Below are 21679 nucleotides of genomic sequence, written 5' to 3'. Positions count from 1 at the left end.
TTGCTTGGTGTATGATGGAAACTACTTTCTGGTTGTTTTTTGTGTAGCCTTTTTTGTGTGCGTCTTGAAAGATAGGGATGTGGCAGAGGACGTGGTAGAGGCAGGTGCTTGCATACACCTAGCGAGCAAACGACAGAAAGAAAGGCCCAGGTCTCTTAAATCAATTTTGGTAGTCAACACAGTGACAGTTTAAGCAGCCTGACTATGTTCCAGTTGCAGCCAGTCTGTGGGCAGGTCTGTATTTAAAGTAACAGCCACTCACTTTCACAAATAATGAGGACAAACGCTATAATTAATACGTTCGGAGTGAACTGTGATACAAAAGCAGCTGTTCCATTGACTACTTAGAGAGCCAGCTTGGTGGTGTTAAGAGCAGCGGACTCTTATCTGGAGAACTGGGTTTGATTCCCCACCTCCTCCACATGAGCAGCGAACTCTAATCTGGAGAACTGGGTTTGTTTCCCCACTCCTACACATGAAGCCTACTGGGTGACCTTGGGCTAGTCACAGTTCTCTCTGAACTCTCTCAGCCCCATGTACCTCACGAGATGCCTGTTGTCAGGAGAGGAAGGTGATTGTAAGACACTTTGAGCCTCCTTAAAGGTAGAAAAAATTGGAGAATAAAGACCAACTCTTCTTCTTGTACTTTCTTTGAGTGTGAATCTTGCCTAAGTCCCCTTTTCTCTCCGCCTCCTGCCCTTCTTCCCAGCTGAAATAAAGATCTGTTTTAAGTACTACCATGGAATAAGTGGCGCCCTGCGAGCGACGACTCCATGCATCACTGTGAAGAACCCTGCTGTGATGGTAAGAGCATTTATTAGCAGCTGTTGCCAGCCCAAAGTCTTCTATCTTAGCACTGCAAATGTGGGTTGCTAGCCAGCGTTTTCCAATAAAACTGTTTGATCAATTAAACTTGTTAAAGCAACAAAGTGATCAGTGAAATTCTGCCTTCATCACTGGTTTTTTTAAAGTGATTCATTGCTGAGCACAAAGACTGCTCAGAGGGGCAGTGGGGAGGTCCCAGGTTCAATCCTCGGCATCTCCAATTAAAGGGACTAGGTGAGTAGGTGATACGAAAGACCTCTGCCTGAGACCCTAGTGAGCTGTAGGGAGGGGCCGTGGCTCAGTGGTAGAGCATCTGCTTGGCATGCAGAAGGTCCCAGGTTCAATCCCCAGCATCTCCAGGTAAAAGGTCTAGGCAAGTAGGTGATGTGAAAGACCTCCTGCCTGAGACCCTGGAGAGCTGCTGCCGGTCTGAGTAGACAATACTGACTTTGATGGACTAAGGGTCTGATTCCCTATAAGGCAGCTTCATGAGTTCATGTGTTCGAGACAATAATATTTTTTAATAGCAAATCAGTAAAATGTTAATTCCTGGACAGGAACAAGTTACCCTCTTCCATTAGTAGAAATTATCAGTGAGACCCAACCCTCCAAAAATAAACAGGGTTTCAGTGATTGAACACATGAAGCTGCCTTATACTGAATCAGTCAGTATTGTCTGCTCAGACTGGCAGCAGCTCTCCAGGGTCTCAGGCAGAGGTCTTTCCTATCACCTACTTGCTATTGTTTTTGTATTAATATTAAATTTAATTTTTTTTAAAGCTGCCTTATACTGAATTAGACCCTTGGTCCATCAAAGTCAGTATTGTCTACTTAGATCGGTAGCGGCTCTCCAGGGTCTCAGGCAGGGGTCTTTCCCATCACCTACTTGCCTGGTCCCTTTAACTGGAGATGCCGGGGATTGAACCTGGGACCTTCTGCATGCCAAGCAGAGGGTCTGCCCCTGAGCCATGGTCTCTCCCCAAGAGCTGAGCCATGGTCCCTCCCCAAGAGCTGCCCTCTACTGAATCAGATCCTTGGTCCATGAAAATCAGTATTTTCTGCTCAGACTGGCAGCAGCTCTCTAGGGTTTCAGGCAGAGGTCTTTCACATCACCTACTTGTCTAATCCCTTCAACTGGAGATGCTGGGGATTGAACCTGGGACCTTCTGCATTCCAAGCAGAAGCTCTACCACTGAGCCACGACGTGTGTGTGTCTGTAAAGTCAAGTCGCAGCTGATTTATGGCAACCCCAGCAAGGAGTTTTCAAGGGTCAGGGAGATTGAAGAGTGGTAGAAGATTATGCCTTTATATGTCCAAAGGCACGTCTGCCATTTTTATCTTCAGTTGGCCTAGATCCTTTCCCAGGTTTACATACTGCTCCGTCTATCTTGATCTGAATTCTGTTTGTGTATGTGTACAAAAATTACCACAGAACCTTCTCCTTTTTTTCAGATGGGGGCTGAAGGGGGGGCGGCAAGTCAACACAGCCGGAAACTAGTTAGCTTCACACTATCAGGTAAACTTTTTTTTTTAAAAAAATCATCTTCTAGCTGTTTTAGTTTACTTTAAATCCAGGTAAACAAACTCAAAAGTTTAAGGACGTTTGCTGAATAAGCATTTGAAAAGAGCAAATTGGAATGAATTTTTAGTACATTTTGCAGCTGAAATTTCCGTCAGAAGTGTTTTTTGTAAGTATTTGAAGGGCTGTCGCTTAAAGGAGAACAGGGACAATAGATTGGTGATCCACCAGTTAGCCCCATGTTCTTTTGCATAAGACCATTGAATAAGATGGACGCTGGACAGCCAACTACCTGATTTTCCATCAGTGCCCATAAAGAAGCAGAAGCAGAAGAGTTGGCTTTTATACCCCGATTTTCTCTACCTTTAAGGAGTCACAAACTGGCTTACAATCTCCTTCCTCCCCTCCCACAACAGTCACCTTGCGAGGAACACATGATCTCACGAGGCTGCCTTATACTGAATCAGACCCTGGGTCCATCAAAGTCAGTATTGTCTACTCAGACTGGCAGTGGCTCTCCAGGGTCTCAGGCAGAGGTCTTTCACATCACCTACTTGCCTAGTCCCTTTAACTGGAGATGCCAGGGATTGAACCTGAGACCTTCTGCATGCCAAGCAGATGCTCTACCACTGAGCCACGGCCCCTTCGTGGGGCTGAGAGAGTTCGGAGAGAACTGTGACAGGACCAAGGTCACCCAGCAGGCTTCCTGTGGAGGAGGGGGGAAAACAGTCTGGTTCCCCAGGTTAGAATCCACTGCTCATGTGGAGGAGCGGGGAATTGAACCTGGTTCTCCAGATTAGAGTCCACCGCTTCTAACCACTACACCACGCTGGCTCCAGTTTCAGCCGGAGAGGAAGGATCATAGAAGAGGAGCACTCGCAAGTCCCTGCCACTCTCCCATCTGATGATCCTTGAGGGCCTGTTGGATGGGGTGGGTCTATGAGAATTTCTTTCACCAGGAATCCCCCCCCCCAAAAAAAAAACACCTGACATGGAGCCTACAGTTGCGTGCATATCAATTACCCTCAAGTCCTGGTTAATATTCCCTGGGCTTTAACTGGCAGATGGTTTATTGGACTCTTATCTCGACTGCCTTTGCATTTTCTACACTTAATTTCCTTTCAGCAAGGATTATGTTCTGCACGGTCAGGAGTTATGCACTGTGGCTATTTGATTTTATACCTAAGATGACAGATGAAACAGCTCTTATCTCATGAGGGACAAAAACTCAGCAGGCTTCCTAAGATGTTGAGCCAGGATGTTCAGCTACGCTGATCACATTTATCTAGCAGCCTGACAGCTTTTCCTCCTGCTCCAGAAACTGGTTCCCCACAGTAAATTGCTATGCTTTAAAGAGAAAAGGCCAAATAACCAGAAAGGGTTAGCATAATACCTGCGTCCGTACCTGCGTGCCTTGATGCAATTTCGCAGGGCCTGTAAGACCAAGATGTTCCACCAGGCCTATGGGTAAGGACAGCGACGGTTTCCATCTCAGCTGGCCTCCCTTCCTGCTTTTTAGTTTTTATTATTTGTACATTGCTTATTCTGAATCCCTTTCCCTTCCTTATTGAGCCTGCCTGTTTTCCCTCCTACACTACAGGGTGGTGTAGTGGTTAAGAGTGGTGGTTTGGAGTGGTGAATTCTGATCTGGAGAACTGGGTTTGATTCTCCACATGAGTGGCAGACTCTAATCTGGAGAACTGGGTTTGTTTCCCCACTCCTACACATGAAGCCAGCTGGGTGACCTTGGACTAGTCACAGCTCTCTCAGTTGCTAGGGATTGAACCTGGGAACTTCTGCATGCCAAGCAGATGCTCTACCACTGAGCCACAGCCCCTCCCCAGACCGGCAGTGGCTCTCCAGGGTCTCAGGCAGAGGTCTTTCACATCACCTACTTGTCTAGTCCCTTTAACTGGAGATACCGGAGGTTGAACCTGGGACCTTCTGCATGCCAAGTGGATGCTCTACCACTGAGCCACAGCCTCTCCCCCAAAAAAGTTTCCCTTGGTGCCCCTGCCCCACTTTGATAAATCTCTCTGATCCTGGCAGTTAAATTTGCAAACGAAAAAAAAAAGATTGTTTAAAGTAAACACGAAATCGATGGTACCACAGGGTTTGATCTTGTTTTTGAATTAGGTTAGACTGGTGTGGATGGTGGACTGGTGTTCCAGGTTGGTCTGATGCCTCTAAATTACTGTGTGGTTTTTTTTTTTTCCATTGCCACAGACAGATGCAAACAAATCAAAAAAGTTAGGAGTTTCTGATAGCTAGCTAATCGGCACGCATTAGGCTACGCTGTAGAAACGTTCCGTGATAATCTGGGCAACATAAGTGAAAAGGAATGCTTGATAATACATTCTGTTTTCTTTCTTCCTTGATATATTTCCTGTCTTCTAAAGATCTTAGGGCAGTTGGACTTAAAAAGGGGATGTTCTTCAACCCTGACCCTTACTTGAAGATGTCCATTCAGCCTGGGAAGAAAAGCACCTTCCCTACATTTGCCCACCATGGTCAGGAAAGACGCTCGACGATCATCAGTAACACAACGAATCCTATTTGGCACCGAGAGGTAATGGGCAGTTTAATTCTTGGGGCTGTAGGGCAACAGTCTAACCCAGGTGTGTCAAACTCATTGGTAACAAGGGCCGGATATGACATAAATGTCACTTGGTCGAGCTGGGCCGTGCCTCGCCAGCCCAGATCAGGATTGGGGGTGGTGGCTGCCCTGGCTGGCTGGAGGGATGGATAAAAGCTCTCAATTCAATTCAATTCATTATGGTCATTGACCAACAAAGCATGCCCCTTTTTACAACGATATAAGGTCGCAGTATATTCTCCCCGTATTGTCAACCTTTCCTGGGAGATCTGAAGAAGGTAAAGTTTCCCTTCTCTTAGCAAACTCCTCTAGGGAGATAACCACCCAAGTGGCCAAATTTTGCCTTCGGTCTTGTGGGATTCAAAAACAGCTGACTGAAAGTCTTACCCCCTAGCTGCTCTTTCCTCCTCCTGTTCAAATCATCTCTCCAAAGAACCATTAACACATTTTTTCCTTTTAATCATTTTAACCTAACTTTTAATTTTTATTTATTTATTATTCATTTTAACCGAACTTTTAATTTTTATTCAGAGCTGATCTTGTAATGAAATAAATATTATTTGATTTGACCAGCAAAGCAGATATACAAAAGGATTAACATGGACTAAAAAGATAAAATATAGCAATATATCTTTCCATAAAACACAAATTAGAAAATACTTTTACAATAAAATCAATATTTGCTTATTATAACCCATTCAACAATATATTCCACTTCTCTTATCAGAATTAGACCAAGTACTTCTATGCTTAATACTTATCTAAAGTCGCCAAATATTTAAGGTTATCTCATTGTTCCTATCTGAAAGTATTTTCTTTAGTTGGATGGATCTTTGTCTATTTGGAAGGCCAGCCAAAATGGGTTAACAGCTCTCAAGAGGCTGGATCCGGCCCTTGGGCCGTATGTTTGACACCCCTGGTCTAACCTTTTCAGCTATTGGGATATTAATCTCCCTCTTCCTCCGCTTTGGTGTGCTGAATTTTACAGCTGATTATATAAATGGTTCTAAGAACTGTGAGAAGCCTGTTCGTTGGGTGGAAATATTGTGTGTTGCTGCAAAAGATATTTCGTGTTCCTCTGACAGAAAGGTTTGGGACTTGCTGCTAACACCGCAGGCTCCTGGAAACACCATGGACAAACTTTTAATTAGCGGCTATTTTCACAACATAACAGTTCTTTATAATAAGGCTATAACCAGACGTTACTGAATTTACCTGAACGGAAGATGATTCTGAGCCGAGGCTATCCCCCCCCCCCAAAGGTTATGCACAATTTTTAATATTACTGTACATAACGGGGAGGAGCAGTGGCTCAGTGGTAGAGCATCTGCTTGGCATGCAGAAGGTCCCAGGTTCAATCCCCGGCATCTCCAGTTAAAAGGACGAAGCAGGTGATGTGAAAGACCTCTGCTGAGACCCTGGAGAGCAGCTGCCGGTCTGAGTAGACAATACTGACTTTGAGGGACCCAAGGGTCTGTTGCACTAGAAGGCGGCTTCATGTGTTCATGTGTGTTCAGCTCTTGCGGAGGGACCATGGCTCAGGGGCAGAGCTTCTGCTTGGCATTCAGAAGTTTCCAGGTTCAATCCCTGGCATCTTCTTCTTCTTCTTCTCCCCACAACAGACACCTTGTGAGGTAGGTGGGGCTGAGAGAGTTCAAAGAGAACTGTGGCTAGCCCATGGTCACCCAGCAGGCTTAATGTGGAGGAGCAGGGAATCGAACCCGGTTCTTCAGATTAGAGTCTGCCACTCTTAACCACTACACCACGCTGGCTTGTTTTTCCCACCCATGCATAGTCTGAAGGGATCTACCTCAGTGTGAGGAAGGAGAAGCTCAATTGCTCCTGCCATAGCTGGTCTGGTTAGCGAGAGTCAAATCTCCTCGGGGGCCTGCCGTGTTCTCACTCCCCAGGCTCGGAGTCCCCCGCTCCCAGCTGAGCCATCTTCCTTGTCTTGCCGTGGCCTGGTTTTGAAGGCAGTGTTGGGTGCCTCGTTAGCTTTCAGCATCATCTTAAATCTCTCATGAAGCCTCTCCCCCCACCCATGTGATCCCCAGGGCAGTTCCCCATGCCCTAGCAACCGGGCCCGTCTCCTCTGGCGGCTGCGGCTCCCAGACGCCTCCCGCATGCTCCTTTGTTGCCCGGGCAACCAGGTTCCCTTCCCCTGCTGCACAGCTTAGCCGTGATGCTGTAACTGCTTCCACTGCTGGGGTTTCCTCCTTCTGCTTCGGCGTTCCGGCCTCTGGGTTTGCCACGGTAGGCTACACCCCTGCACCCGGAAAGGTAGGTCAGCAATCTCCCACGTACACACGTAGGACCCACCTAATTTCAGCTTTGGACATCGTTAGAGAACGCCGGAAAGCACCGAGAGCTGTGCCTTATTTGTAAAAGCTGGCTGCGAGTGATTAACGCTTCCCCCCGCCACGTAGATGTGCCGAACCTTTTCTTACAACATTCAAAAATTGGTCTTCTTTAAAGGTTGTGAAAGATGGTCTAGTCCTTGAAAATCATGAGATAGTTGCCCAGTATATTTTCAGACATTTACCTTCAGATGTGAGGACTAGAAACGGGGGTGGGGGTGGGGGTCTCCTAGGGACGAAATTCTCCGCCTCTAAGAAGAGTCTGTGCTTCGAAGGCCCCAGATGCGAGTCTTCATGACTGTACCTTGTCACATTTCCAGAAGTATAGCTTCTGCTTCTCAAATCATGCGGAAAGTAGGGTAATTGGATTATCGTTTCCTTGAATGAAACTCTCTTCTTCCGTTGTCCTACATTTCCCCCCCTTATAGCTTATTTCTGCAGTGATGATTCATTTAATTTGAATGCACGATCCCCCAACCCTTCTCTGGGTATTGTGGTGTTCTGCCTAATGCAGAACTAATAAAATATATTCATGCTGCTGCTGCTGCTGCTTGCAAGTGCTTGAAATTTCTTCTGATTTCCCCTCTGAGACTATCTTGATGGAAATTTTAAAATGCACGAAATAATCTGAGTTTGTAACTTCTGTGGTGGCGGTGGTTGTTAATTAAATGTCCTGGGAGTAAGTCTGATGCAAAAAGGGGAAGCTCTTCCCTTTCTTCTTCATGTTGATATGTGATTGTCGAAATGACTGGCTGTTGAAATGTTTTAATGGACACAGTTGCAAATCCTGCAGTGACACACCATGTGGTTAAATTCAAAGTTAAATGTTGAAAAGCAGACTGTTTTAGATGCATTTGTCGAGGTTATTTCCTGGTCTTTTAAAAACACTTTACGGGAAGTCAGTAGAGAGGATGGGATTTAATTTAATTTCTGCTGGCCTGATAGTCAAAGCAGAGGTCCAGAAACATTTCAGTGACATGGACTTTTAGGCAGGTGATAAAAATGCACGCAAGCTCCATTTGTGGGCACCGCTTATATTTTTCTGGTTGTCATTCTGTCCTGGATGTGAGTGGCGGGACTTCTTGCATCTCTGTGATGCAAACCTGAACATTCTTAGGAGGGGGGAGAGAAGGAGACACTAGGCATGAGGAGAAGGGAGCCGGGAGGGAGAGATTGGAGAGATTGGAGGTGCCCCGGGGGTTCAGGAGAGCTGGAAAAAAGCCCTTTGAGAAAGTCCCTGAGGGAAGGCATCCAACCTGTAGTCAGCAGCAGAAGGGGAGGTGCCATGGCTCAGTGGTAGAGTCTCTGCTTGGCATGCAGAAGGTCCCAGGTTCAATCCCCGGCATCTCCAGTTAATGGGACCAGGCAAGTAAGTGATGTGAAAGACCTCTGCCTGAGACCCTGTAGTACCGCTGCTGGTCTGAGCAGACAATACTGACTTTGATAGACCAGGGGTCTGACTCAGTATAAGGCAGCTTCATGTGTTCATGTTTTCAAGGATGAAACCAACAGTTCCTGAGAGAAGGGTGCCATCCAGAGCCCAAAGGTTAGAAAAATCTTGGGCCAATATTTAAAGATTCCTCCCAACCAAAGCAATTCTGCGGTTCTGGAGGCCTCACTTCAAAAAGGGTGTGGGCAGAATGGAGACGGTGCAGAGGAGAGCGAGGAGGATGATCCGGGGCCTGGAGACCAAGCCCTGCAAGGAAAGGCTGAAGGAGCTGGGAATGTTCATTCTGGAGAAGAGGAGGTTGAGGGGGGACATGATTGCTCTCTTGAAGTATTTGAAGGGCTGTCACTTAGAGGAGGGCAGGGAGCCGTTCCTGTTGGCAGCCGAGGACTGGACTCACAATAATGGGTTTAAATTGCAGGCGGAAAGGTACTGGCTGGATATTAGGATTTTCTTTTTTACAGTAAGAGTTGTTCAACAGTGGAATGGGCTGCCTAGGGAGGTGGTGAGCTCCCCCTCACTGGCAGTCTTCAAGCAGAGGCTGGACAAGCACTTGTCAGGGATGCTCTAGGCTGATCCTGCATTGAGCAGGGGGTTGGACTTAGATGGCCTCTATGGCCCCCTCCAGCTCTGTGCTTCTACAATTCAATCAGTCCAACAGAGACAGCAGAGGAGAAAGAGGCGAGCACCATGACCCCATTTGCTTCCCATATTGATGTCTACCACTTGCCCCTTCCTCCTTCCTTTTCTCCTCTTGCTTTGGCTACCTCTTGAGCTTGTCGTGGTTTCCATGGATTGTACGGTCACTGATTTTTATAAATATTTGAGGGCAAATTCGAGATGCTGTACGTATTCTTTGTTGTTTCTCATAACCAATATACACTTTATGGATGCAATATAAAATATATGTTGTTGTTTTTTCTTTCCAGAAATATTCTTTCGTAGCACTCCTAACTGATGTCTTGGAAATTGAGATCAAGGATAAATTTGCCAAGAGTCGGCCTATCATCAAACGATTCCTTGGGAAGCTCACAATTCCAGTCCAGAGGCTGTTGGAAAGGCATGCAATCGGGTAAACCAAGATGCTTTCATTGTTTTGTATCAGTCAAGAGGAAAAAGTAAGGTTGTCTTTTCTGAACAAAGCTTACGTATACTCATAAGCAACTGCTTAGACATGGAAGTCAAACCCTTTTCAAAGTCTAAATTTCTTTTTTAAATATTTTTTTTATTATTTCAAACAAAACAAACATAACAACATACACCCTACATTGCAATATCATACTCACATATATGGCTCCTTATCTACAACTTAACTAGAACAAGTTCTTTATTTGCATCCCAAAAGACAAAAATACTGAATTTTATCACATTATTGTGAGGGTTCCCAACCTCCCTATGCAAACTCCATAAAATCACTTGCTCAGACGGTCATGCAGAAACAAGGAACTTTATTGGAAGCTTCAGGTTAGTATAGGCCCTACAATGGCAAAGTTGCAAGTGCTAGCAATCTCACAAAGACAGAATTATAACCCCTACAGGGAAGCAGATGTCAAATACATGTTATGGGAATCTACGAGATAATTGTGCATGGTACAGGAACATCAAAGATCTCAGGAAGCTCGTTATTGCTATCTACACACCAAGGCCATAGCTGGTGGGAGGGAGTCGGAGAGAGCAAGGGAGGTGGATGGTGGGAAGAGACATTCCAACCTGGGGCCTGCTGGACGCAGCGCCTGAACCAAAGAAAGGCAAAAGGCCTGGACTGCTTTTATGAGCCCAGGGGGGGAGCACACAAAGCAAAAGCTTACAGACCCTTACATTCTGCCCCCCTTAAGGCCCCCCTCCCCCGAGTCCGGGTGGACGAGGCTTGTCAGGATAGGCAGAGTGAAACTCTCGAACCAGGCGGGGAGCCGCCACATGGGGAGCGGCCACCCATTCGTCATGGGCGGGCCCCAGGTGCTTCCAGCGGATCAGATAGAACAATTTTCCCTTTTTCAGCTTAGAGTCCAACACTTTAGAAACTTCAAGATGCGATTCCCCCCCACAACCGTAGGAATTTCGGACTTAGGAAGGGGGTGGAAGTGAGGGGCAGCGACGTACGGTTTAAGTAGGCTGATGTGGAACACCGGATGTACCCCTCGGAGAGACTTGGGGAGTTCCAACTCCACCGTGACGTCGTTGATCACTCGGGTGATGGGAAAAGGACCTACATACTTGTCACTAAGCTTTTTGCAAGGCCGAAGTGAACGTAGGTTCTTTGTGGAAAGGTAAACCTGCCCTCCCACCTTGAGTTCCCACCCCGGGGACCGATGTTTATCGGCCTGGTCCTTGTACTTGCGCTTGGCCCTTTCCAGGTTTTTCTGCAGCCAGGGCCAAGTGGTCTGCACCACCTGTACCCAATCCTGGACCTCCTGCACCCCTTCAAGTTCAGGAGTGATGGTAGGAGAACCAAAGGGCCCAAAGTCTTTTCCATAAACCACATGAAACGGACTGAAACCTGTGGAGGAATGGGGGGCATTATTATAGGCATATAAGCAAAAGGCAGTAGGTCTACCCAGTCGTCCTGGTGGTAATTGACATAACACTTTAGATAGCATTCTACCACAGCATTGACACGTTCGGTCTGACCATCGGTCTGGGGGTGGTAGGCTGAAGAGAGTCCTTGTTCCTCCACCCCCATGACTTTTAGGAAGGCCCTCCAGAATTTGGCAACGAATTGGGCCCCTCTGTCGGAGAGGACCTTCCTCGGGATCGAATGATACTTCACCACGTGATTAATAAACAGTTTAGCCAACTTTTGGGCCGATGGTAGCCCCGCACAAGGAACAAAGTGAACCTGTTTAGAGAATAAGTCTGTTATCACCCACAGTAGTTTTTCCCCGACTTGGGGGCAAATCAGTGATAAAATCCATGGCGATTACTTCCCAGGGCATGGTCGGGGTCTCCAGAGGCTTTAAGAGTCCAGGGGGCTTTCCCATTCGTTTTTTGGCAGTGGCGCAAATGGGGCAGCTGCGCACGTATAACTCCACATCGGCTCTCATACCTGGCCACCAAAACTGATGCCCCAATAAATGCAAAGTCTTTACAAACCCAAAATGCCCTGCAAGTTTGGCCCCGTGGACCATTCCCAGCGCTTCTTTTCGGAGTACTTCGGGGACATAAAGCCTACCCCCCTGCAACCAAAAGGAGCCCTGTCGGTCGAGATTTGTGGGGAGAACCTGCTGATCCGCCTCCCTCAGAGAAGCGTCCCGGAGCTGCTGTTGAAAAGCCTCCGGGACTCCTTTGAGGGGAGGAAAATCCTGGCGGTGGGACTGGGACCGGGTGGTTACTGCAAGTCCCAAGACTTCCCCTCTTTGTTCAGGGGTAAACAAGGAATCTACCGGCCGGTCAAAGTCATTGCGGTATTGGGGGAGCCTAGAAAGAGCATCCGCTAACGCATTGTCCTTTCCTGGCACATGTTTCAGGACAAAGTGGAATTTGGCAAAAAACTGTGCCCAACGAATCTGTTTCGCGGTGAGCTTTCTAGCCCCTTTTAAGGCCTCCAGGTTTTTGTGATCGCTGCAAACTTCAAAAGGGATCTCTGCCCCCTCCAGGAAATGCCTCCAAATGGTGAGGGCATGTTTAACAGCTGCGGCTTCCTTCTCCCAAATGGCCCAGTTGATTTCGGATTGGGAGAACTTTTTAGAAAAATAGGCACAAGGTTTCAGCTGACCGTTCTCGTCCCGTTGCAAGAGCCCCCCCCCCATGGCAACGTCAGAAGCATCGACCTGGACCACAAAAGGTTTTTCACAATCAGGGTGCGCGAGAACGGGTTCGGACGAGAAAAGCCGCTTGAGCGTATCGAAAGCCTGCTGGCAGTCCGAAGTCCATTGCAACCTAGCAGAGGGCAAGGCGGCTCCCGCCCCTTTCCCTTTTGTACGCAGGAGCGAAGTGAGAGGGAGCGCTACCTGGGCAAAGTTAGGGATGAAGTTTCGGTAAAAGTTAGCAAAGCCTAAAAACTGCTGCAAATGTCTGCGCGTGGTGGGGGGGTCCCACTCCATTACCGCCCGAACCTTCTCGGGATCCATCTCTAAGCCTTGGTGGGAAATCACATACCCCAGAAAAGTGATGGAGGGTTGATGGAAATCATATTTAGAAACCTTAGCAAACAGTTTGTGCTCGCGCAGCCGCTGCAGCACCTCGCGCACCAGTTGTACATGCTCCTTCATGGTCTTCGTATAAATGAGGATATCGTCCAAGAAAACCACCACCCCGCGGAACAATAAATCATGAAGTACTTCATTAATCAATTGCATGAATACACTCGGAGCCCCCGAAAGTCCGAACGGCATCACTAAATACTCAAACATTCCAAAACAACTTGAGAAGGCAGTCTTTGGTTCGTCCCCTTCTCGTATGCGGACACGGTGGTAAGCCTCCACCAAATCCAATTTGGTGAAGATTCGGCCCTCCTTCAATTGTGCGAGAAGGTCTGGAATGAGAGGGAGGGGGTATGCATTAGACTGAGTGACAGCATTCAGTCTACGGTAATCAATACACAGTCTTAAGTCCCCCGTCTTTTTCTTGACAAAGAAGGCGGGGGCCGAGTATGGTGCCTTTGACGGGCGGATAAAGCCCCGCGCTAAATTGGTGTCCAAATATTCTCGCAACACCGCCTTTTCATTAGGACTCATGGGGTAGACCTTCCCTTTGGATAATTTGCCATCCCCCACTATTTCAATAGCACAGTCCGTCTCCCGGTGGGGGGGCAATTCGTCGCATTCCCGCACGTCAAACACATTGGCAAACTGGGAATACTCGCTGGGGAGCTGGGGCAGGGAAGCTTTGATAGAAGGGGCCCCCACGAGGGCGGCTGCGGGAGTTTTAAGCACTCGGTCTTTATCATGGAATTCACACAGGTTGCGGGGAAAGGTGAGCGTCCGCTCGATCCAGTCTATGGAAGGATTGTGCCCCAGCAACCAGTTCATCCCTAAAACAACGGGCGTGGCAATTGGAGCGATAGTAAAATAAAGCCGTTCCCAATGCTCCCCTACGGCCATGACGACCGCGGCGGTGCGGTGAGTAACAGGCCCCTTTTTAAAGTCACTGCCATCCATCTGGGAAAAGCGGATGGGTTCAGGTAGCCGCTTTAGCTTAACTGGCAATTGTCGGGCAGCCTCTTCGCTTATCAGGGTGCGGGCACAACCCGAGTCAACTAGGGCCGTAAATTCTAACATGGGCCCCCCTTTTGGCAACGAGAGATTGACCTTTACATACACATTGTCTTCCTGAGCGCTTACCATCAGTGGAGCTCCTTGCACAACGTTAGGAGCGGTCTGCTGAGGAGCCCCCTTTACAGCAGACCGACGGCGTTTTTTGCCGGCATGTCCCAGTCCTCCTCCTCGCTGGAGGAAGCAGACACGGTATTTGTAATCCGTGACTCCGATGAGTCAAAGGTTTCATTTGTAATCCGTGGCCCCGATGGGCCAGAAGTGCCCGAGGCTTGCGTGTGTGCAATGCCGAGGGTGCGCCCCGTCGGCTCGGTGCGCCGCTCCGGCGGCGAGGTTGCTTCTCGGGTTCGGTCGTTGCCGGACGAGACGGTCCCGGACGTCCGGGTCGGGAAGGGCATTGAGAGGCAAACGAGACAGGAGACTTCCGGTGGTGCTGCTGGGGAGAGCACTCCATTTCCCCAGGCTGTCCTGGGAGAAATCCAAGTTTGCGTTATTTCTGGGGTACATAGATACCCCAATCCGACCCTTGCAAGTGGGTTGGAAAGCAGGAACTCCCTGCAGCCCGCAAACGCGGTTTGACCTCCTAGGTACTCTGAGGGGGCTTTTTAAGCTCCTCGGAGTCCTGGACGCCGGTCCTGCGAGGGCACTAGGGAAGGACATCGCCAAAACGCAACTTAGGCATCAAGCTCCACCCTCCACCACCTTAATACCAACATAAGGACTACATAAAGAAAAGAACCTCACCTCTTGACACCCAAGTGAGTACAAAAGAACTCTTCGTCTACTTACTGGAAACTTGAACAGACGGGGGGCTGATAAGAATATTTCTGGGACCCCCATTCCTCCTTAATCCGAACTGAAAAAGTTTGATCTGAGTTAGCCATCGGGATTAGCGACAGGAGCCTTATCAATCCGATCAGCCTAAACCATAATAAAGAGTCGGAAGGATACCTTTTGAATGACAAGAACTATCACCAATGGGTCCAAGGGAAGGGGAGGGTGATTTTTCTTCCTGATTTTCCGGCGAAGAATAGCCTGCCACGTTTGCAGTAAGGGAGCGCCTGGAACGGAAGACCCTCTATAACAACCTATCTATCATCGGAACTAAAATAACAGGAAGTAGTTGTAGGACCGATTACGCGTCGCACTCGAGTTACTTGGAAATCATTCCTGAAGGAACAACCATCGAGAAGAGGCGGTAGAAGGTCCACGGCACTAGCAACTTCCTGTATACTTCCTGATCAGCCCGACCTAGAGCGACCGAAAAAAACTCACTGGTATTTCAAAACTTTAAAACGCAATTCTAGAGCCAATTTCGACTCTTTTCAACCCGAAAAAATTATAAGGCTGATGTTTGAATTATTATCTTTTAATTAGAACTTTAAAGGCCCTGTCTGTGGACATGTATTTTACCAGCTTCTTTTGGCTTAATACATAGCCCTGCTCCTATGAAATCAAAGGGAATTTTACAGAATTCAAACATGGAAAAAAAAATACAGGACATGCTTGCTAAACATTCTGAGGCGACAATTAAACAATTAAAACAGATTTCAACACAGATGGCTCAACTGATTTCAATGATGACGACTCTTGACCAATCATCACAGGTAGGCAATCAGAAGTTGGATCTGGTTATAGAAGACATAAAAGTCTTGAAAATTCAAACGATGACCACAAATACAGACATACAAGCAATGGACTCTTCTGCCCAAAAAGTCATGGAAGAATACAAGGATACAAAGAAGAAGACAGAAGTTCAAGAAAGCAATCAGCCGGCGATAAAGAGATCAGACATACAAGAAATAGACTTTTCATTTAAAAAAGTCATGGAACGACGTGTGGATATAAGGAAGAAGAGAGCAGGTCAAGGAATACAGATTGAAGCCACGATGGAGATGAAGCCCAGAAAGAGTTATTTTTGGATACGTATCCTGTCTGAGGAAATGAGAGAGAACAAAGAAATCCTGTTCCCATACCTGACTGGCCTATTTCAGTTACAGAAGGAACTATTAGACCATGGTTAAAGGATTGATTTAAATATGATTGCTGGATCCAAAGGCTTTGATAGTGTGGACGGGTGGCATGGCTATTAATGATGTAGTGGAATTAAGATTAAGACATCATTTTGGGAATAAAGGGCTAGAAATTCTTGAGAAAAAAGACTGGATTGTTAAAATGTTTGAAGTGGCAGAAATGGCAAAACTCACAGCTATTCTAAATGAAGAAAATGACGTTCGGTTTCTGGGAGAATAGGGGGCGTGGATGCATTATTGTGAATATGAGTTAAAATTGGGAAGAATGGAAGAATATTTTCTAATCTGATCCAGAGGATTATTTTTGGTTTTTTTTATAATGAATAAGCATAATTATATTTACTAACAGATTATGGTTTTTTTTATACAGGATATTGATAGTTTATTAAGATTAGATTAACTACGACGAGATGAACTTTTTATTAAGAGGAAGATAGAGGTGAAGGGGAAGTCAAAATTTTCCATTTCTTTTTTTTCTTTTTTTTCTTTATTATATGTTATGGAACTATAACAACTTTAGGTTAGAATTGAAATTTTATATTGTCATAGATGTTGTTTAATGCAATGGAAAATTTTTAGTATAAAATCCAATAAAATCTATATTAAAAAAAAAGAGAGGCAAACGAGACAGGCCCCGCTCTCAAAGCGTTTGCAGCGTTTGGTCACGGATGGTCCTCCTCCCGAGGGGGGACGAGAGTCCTTCGGACCGCCGGGCCTGTCTCCACGGGTCTTGGTCTCCCGTCCGGTGCGTTGCCGGGACAGGAGCAGCAGCTGCTTTCGGTTCTCGATGTCAGCGGCGTGACGAACCCACCCTTCAACATCGGGAGGGTTACCTTGCATGAAAGCCCAGTGTTGCAATTCCGGGTTCAAACCTTCGCGGAAATACTGCACCCTGGTAGCTTCACTCCAGTCCAAAATTTTACTCGAGAGCGACTGAAATTCGCTTGCATACTGCGTGACCGACTTAGTCCCTTGACGCAGTTGTAGCAAGGCGGTTTTTGCTCGCTCACCCAAATGCGGGTCCTCGAAACGGTGTCGAAGGGCGATCATGAAGTCATCAAGACTTCGCAAGACCGGGGAGCGGAGTTCATACTGCAGTACCATCCAGACGGCCGCCTCACCCTGTAGAAGAGACGCCACGTATTTGACCCGGGATTCTTCCGAGGTAAAGGTCCGGGCCTGTTCCCGCATAAAAATGTCCACTTGTACCATAAAAAACGTCAGCTGGTCACTCGACCCGTCATACGTGATCTTCAGGTCTCGGCAGGCCGGTGGAGCGGGACGGATGGGAGGTGCGGGAGCCACAGGTGGGCCTGGTTGCTGCCCTCCGTCCGCCGGAGCCACGGGTGGCGTCGGAACCTTCAGGTCGTCCATGGCTTGAGCCATGTCCAGAATCACCGCGTTCATGGCATCCATCCGGTCCAGTAATTCCTGGCGCTCCTCCTGCCAGCGCTGCCGCTCCTCATCCATCTGGTGAAGCAGCAGGGCTTCCTTTCGGGCGGTTTCGTCCTCGAACCCCAACCCGTGAACCGCAGTCCGTCGTGACCGCGCGTCGCTCTGCGGGAATGACCAACCCCGGGGAGACTCCAGCCAGGTATTCAAGCGGGTGGACTTGGGCTTTGTACCCAGGCCCGATCCCGAGTCAGCTCCACTGGGCGTCTTCCCAGTCGACTTCTCTTCCGAAGGGGCCGGATCGGGCTGCTTGGGTACGGTGCTGTCCTTCTTGTCATTGTCATCCCCGTTGCCTGCCATAGCTGTCCAAGAACGGTACAGGAGCAGGACAACGAGGCAGATGACTTGCAACTTAATGTGAGGGTTCCCAACCTCCCTGTGCAAACTCCATAAAATCACTTGCTCAGACGGTCATGCAGAAACAAGGAACTTTATTGGAAGCTTCAGGTTAGTATAGGCCCTACAATGGCAAAGTTGCAAGTGCTAGCAATCTCACAAAGACAGAATTATAACCCCTACAGGGAAGCAGATGTCAAATACATGTTATGGGAATCTACGAGATAATTGTGCATGGTACAGGAACATCAAAGATCTCAGGAAGCTCGTTATTGCTATCTACACACCAAGGCCATAGCTGGTGGGAGGGAGTCGGAGAGAGCAAGGGAGGTGGATGGTGGGAAGAGACATTCCAACCTGGGGCCTGCTGGACGCAGCGCCTGAACCAAAGAAAGGCAAAAGGCCTGGACTGCTTTTATGAGCCCAGGGGGGGAGCACACAAAGCAAAAGCTTACAGACCCTTACAGTTATATCCCCCCTTATACAAAATTAACCATATGCTTCATTTGTATACTTTGAATTATGTCAACTACTGGTTCATCTACTTTAAAGTCTGATAGTTAATTAATTGTATATAATATTTTTCACAACAGAACAACAAATTATTTTCTACTATTCATAAACTAGTGTAATAACAAAAGCTTCCCTTCTGTAGGCTTGTTTCAAAGTCTAAATTTCTCTTTTTTACACACAATCTCATTCTTTCTGTCAATATCCCCTTGTGTTGCCGGTTCACAACTCACAGGATAATTGTTGTTGTTTTTGTCCGAATGTTGAGTTGTGAAGCACGGGTTGCTACAGAAGTGTGCAAATTTAATTAAGACATTTTCTGTTTCTACATTGAACTGTTAGCAAATTAGCCATAACGATGCAATTAATTTGGATGAACGACAATACTCATGCATTACTTAATTTCATGACCACGATATATTTAGGAACTTTTTTCTCACCTTTAAACTACCTAGCCAACAGTTTAATAATTTTGTCAGGTTCTTACACAGCCAGGTTGGAATTAATAAATCTTAGCTTGATATCACATTTTCAATCTATAACAAGAAACTTGCTGACTTGATAGTCAAGATGACTCAAGGTGGTGAAGACCGTGTATATCACGGCAGGGATGATTATATCTTGCGATCGGTATGCCAGATACATACACGTCGTACAGAAGAAGAGCAAAGATATTAAGATGATAGTGAGCATAGTGTTTAGTAAAGGCCGTGCAATATAGAACATGAAATACATGCAGAGGTGGAAAGTGCTGTCAAGTTGCAGCCAACTTATGAGAGCTGGTGTGGTGCAGTGGTTAAGAGCGGTGGTTTGGAGCGGAGGATTCTGATCTGGAGAACCGGGTTCGATTCCCTACTACTTCACATGAGCGGCGGACTCTAATCTGGTGAACCGGATTTGTTTCCCCACTCCTGCACACGAAGCCAGCTGGGTGACCTTGGGCTAGTCACAGCTCTCTCAGAAAAAAGCATATAAAAAACCAACTCTTCTCCTCCTCCTCCTAGCACTACTAGATGGCCAATACAGGAGGATGAAGTTGTAATAATAACGCCTAGTCCGGCTCAGGCTAGGAGAGTTGCTGCAGTAATTCAATACTTGTAGGATATTCAGACAAAGTTCAGATAGAATTCAACGTGAAGCAGCAACTCCCTTCTGCAGCTGGATAGGTTTTATCTCCTAGAAGGCATGCAAAATGCAATACTCCAATGTTGTTCACCAGGGCATTATCCAAAATGAACCAAAGATGACATGAAGGGATGACGACAAATGTCTAGGACAGAAAAGCCGTTTCGTGCTTTGAGCGCCTCTTCAGCCTAATAACGCTCAGAGGACTGCTACAGAATATTAAATCAATATAAACGATGTATTACACAAATCCAACCAAGAAAGCATAATCATATCAACCAAAGTGAGTTCTTACCTATGAATAAGTCTCTAATGTGCCCGAAGATCTTCCCATCTGGAAATACCCTCAGTGTATTTAAACAGGTGCCAGATTGTATGCTGTTGATCCATTATACCAAGCCTTTTATCCCAGGCAAATGTTTTGTGCACTGAAACTCGTGGAGGGTCACTCGTGTGATTAAAGCTATAAATATGCCCAAGACGTTTGCAATCTTCAGATCTTCAGACCCCAAAAGAAATAAAGGTGGTTGCATTCAGCAGAGTAAATAATATAAATTGAGCCACTGGGGGGCAGAATGTTTCCATGTACCAAGATTTGGAAACCTTGAAGCATGCATTTTAGATTAGTAGATTAAAACAAATTGTTCTCCATTATTTGTCAATCTTGTCTCCAGAGATTTAGCCCTGTGTTACATAATATTAACTTTTCATGTAGCTGTTCACACTTAGTAAGAAACTGGAATGTTAAAATCTTTCTAGTGCTTGACTAAAAATTTCAATGGACCCCTCCTTCCAGGTATAAAAATTAGATTTGAGTCCAGTAGCACCCCACATACAAGTTTTCCCATTCTCTGCCCTTCCTGGCTGCTACTTGTTCCTATTGACCATGTGATCCCAGCCAATTAGAAGAAGAAGAAGAGTTGGTTTTTATATGCCAACGTTCTCTACCACTTAAGGAAGAATCAAACTAGCTTACAATCGCCTTCCCCTCCCCACAACAGACATCCTGTGGGGTTGAGAGCGCTCTAAGAGAGCTGTGACTAGCCCAAGGTCACCCAGCAGGCTTCATGTGGAGTGGGGAAACAAATCCAGTTCACCAGATTAGTATCCGCTGCTCATTTGGAGGAGTGGGGAATCAAACTGGGTTCTCCAGATCAGACTCCACCACTCCAAACCACTGCTCTAAACCACTATACCACCCTGGCTCTCAGGAATCACACCTATCCCTTAGTGGATTAGAAACTGTGTTGTAAACTACATGTATTTAGATCTGTGTTTGAACACTGACCATATGTACTGCATTACTTTCAGTGGGTTGCATACCTGAAGACACATCCCATCCCCCCTACAAATGTATATTCCATGGAAAGCGATGCAGTGTGGACAGAAGGCCAGTACGTGTGGGATTGGGGCCGCCAGCCTCCAGGTGGTAGCTGGAGATCTCCTGGGATTACATCTGATCTCCAGGCGACTGATCAATTCACCTGACGAAAATGGCCGCTTTTGGAAGGTGGACTCAATGGCATTGTACCCCACTGAAGTCCCCCCAACCCCCCCCCCCCAATCTCCAGGTATTTCCCAACCTGGAGCTGGAAACCCTATGTGGGGCCTGGTCTACCCATTAAGCAGAATGAGGTTGAAGAATTCTGAGATGGTTAGACAAGCTGTACTATTTCATACGCTGGGGGAGGGGGGATTATATAATTAAAATAATTAAAATTTGAGAGCCAGGGTGGTACAGCACTAACAGTGTTGGGTTAGGACCTGGGTCTGACACATTCCAAGGCCATTTGTTCCCCTGGATGTACACCCCCAGTCCCATCAACCAGGTGTGCTCTGGGATTTCCATACTCTGGGATTTCCAGGCATGCATGGGTAGGGTTGCCAGGTCCCTCTTCACATTCGGCGGGAGGTTTTAGGGGCAGAGCCTGAGGAGGGCGGGGTTTGGGGAGGGGAGGGACTTCAATGCCATAGAGTCCAATTGCCAAAGCAGCCATTTTTTCCAGGTGAACTGATCTCAGTCGGCTGGAGATCTCCTGCCACCACCTGGAGGTTGGGCCCTATTTGGATTACAGCCTCACTATATAGGAAGAGGGTTTCTCTACCTCAAATGTCCTGAGGGAGCACCTGTTTGCCCCTTTGGGGAAATTTCAGTGTGCTAATAGCATCCATCGACTTGACACAGTGGAATCAGCTACCTAGGGAGGTGGTGAGCTCCCCCTCACTGGCAGTTTTTAAGCAGTGGCTGGACAAACAATTGTCAGGGATA

At 47.0% G+C, this 21679-nt stretch overlaps 1 protein-coding gene across 1 annotated transcript in view; it reads left to right on the top strand.

Annotated features, from left to right (window-relative positions):
- HECW2 (HECT, C2 and WW domain containing E3 ubiquitin protein ligase 2) overlaps nucleotides 1-21679 on the top strand; it is a 149852-nt gene that overhangs the window by 56841 nt on the left and 71332 nt on the right. Inside the window, exons 3-6 of the mRNA XM_056861110.1 lie at nucleotides 710-804; nucleotides 2278-2341; nucleotides 4744-4913; nucleotides 9674-9816. Of these exons, the coding sequence (XP_056717088.1) occupies nucleotides 710-804; nucleotides 2278-2341; nucleotides 4744-4913; nucleotides 9674-9816 (472 nt within the window). The remainder of the gene's footprint in view (nucleotides 1-709; nucleotides 805-2277; nucleotides 2342-4743; nucleotides 4914-9673; nucleotides 9817-21679) is intronic.

The sequence above is a fragment of the Euleptes europaea genome, chromosome 15 (genome assembly GCF_029931775.1).
Source record: "Euleptes europaea isolate rEulEur1 chromosome 15, rEulEur1.hap1, whole genome shotgun sequence".
NCBI lineage: Eukaryota > Metazoa > Chordata > Lepidosauria > Squamata > Sphaerodactylidae > Euleptes > Euleptes europaea.
Note: the sequence above shows the minus strand (reverse complement) of the source record. Positions and strands in the feature narration are given on the sequence as shown.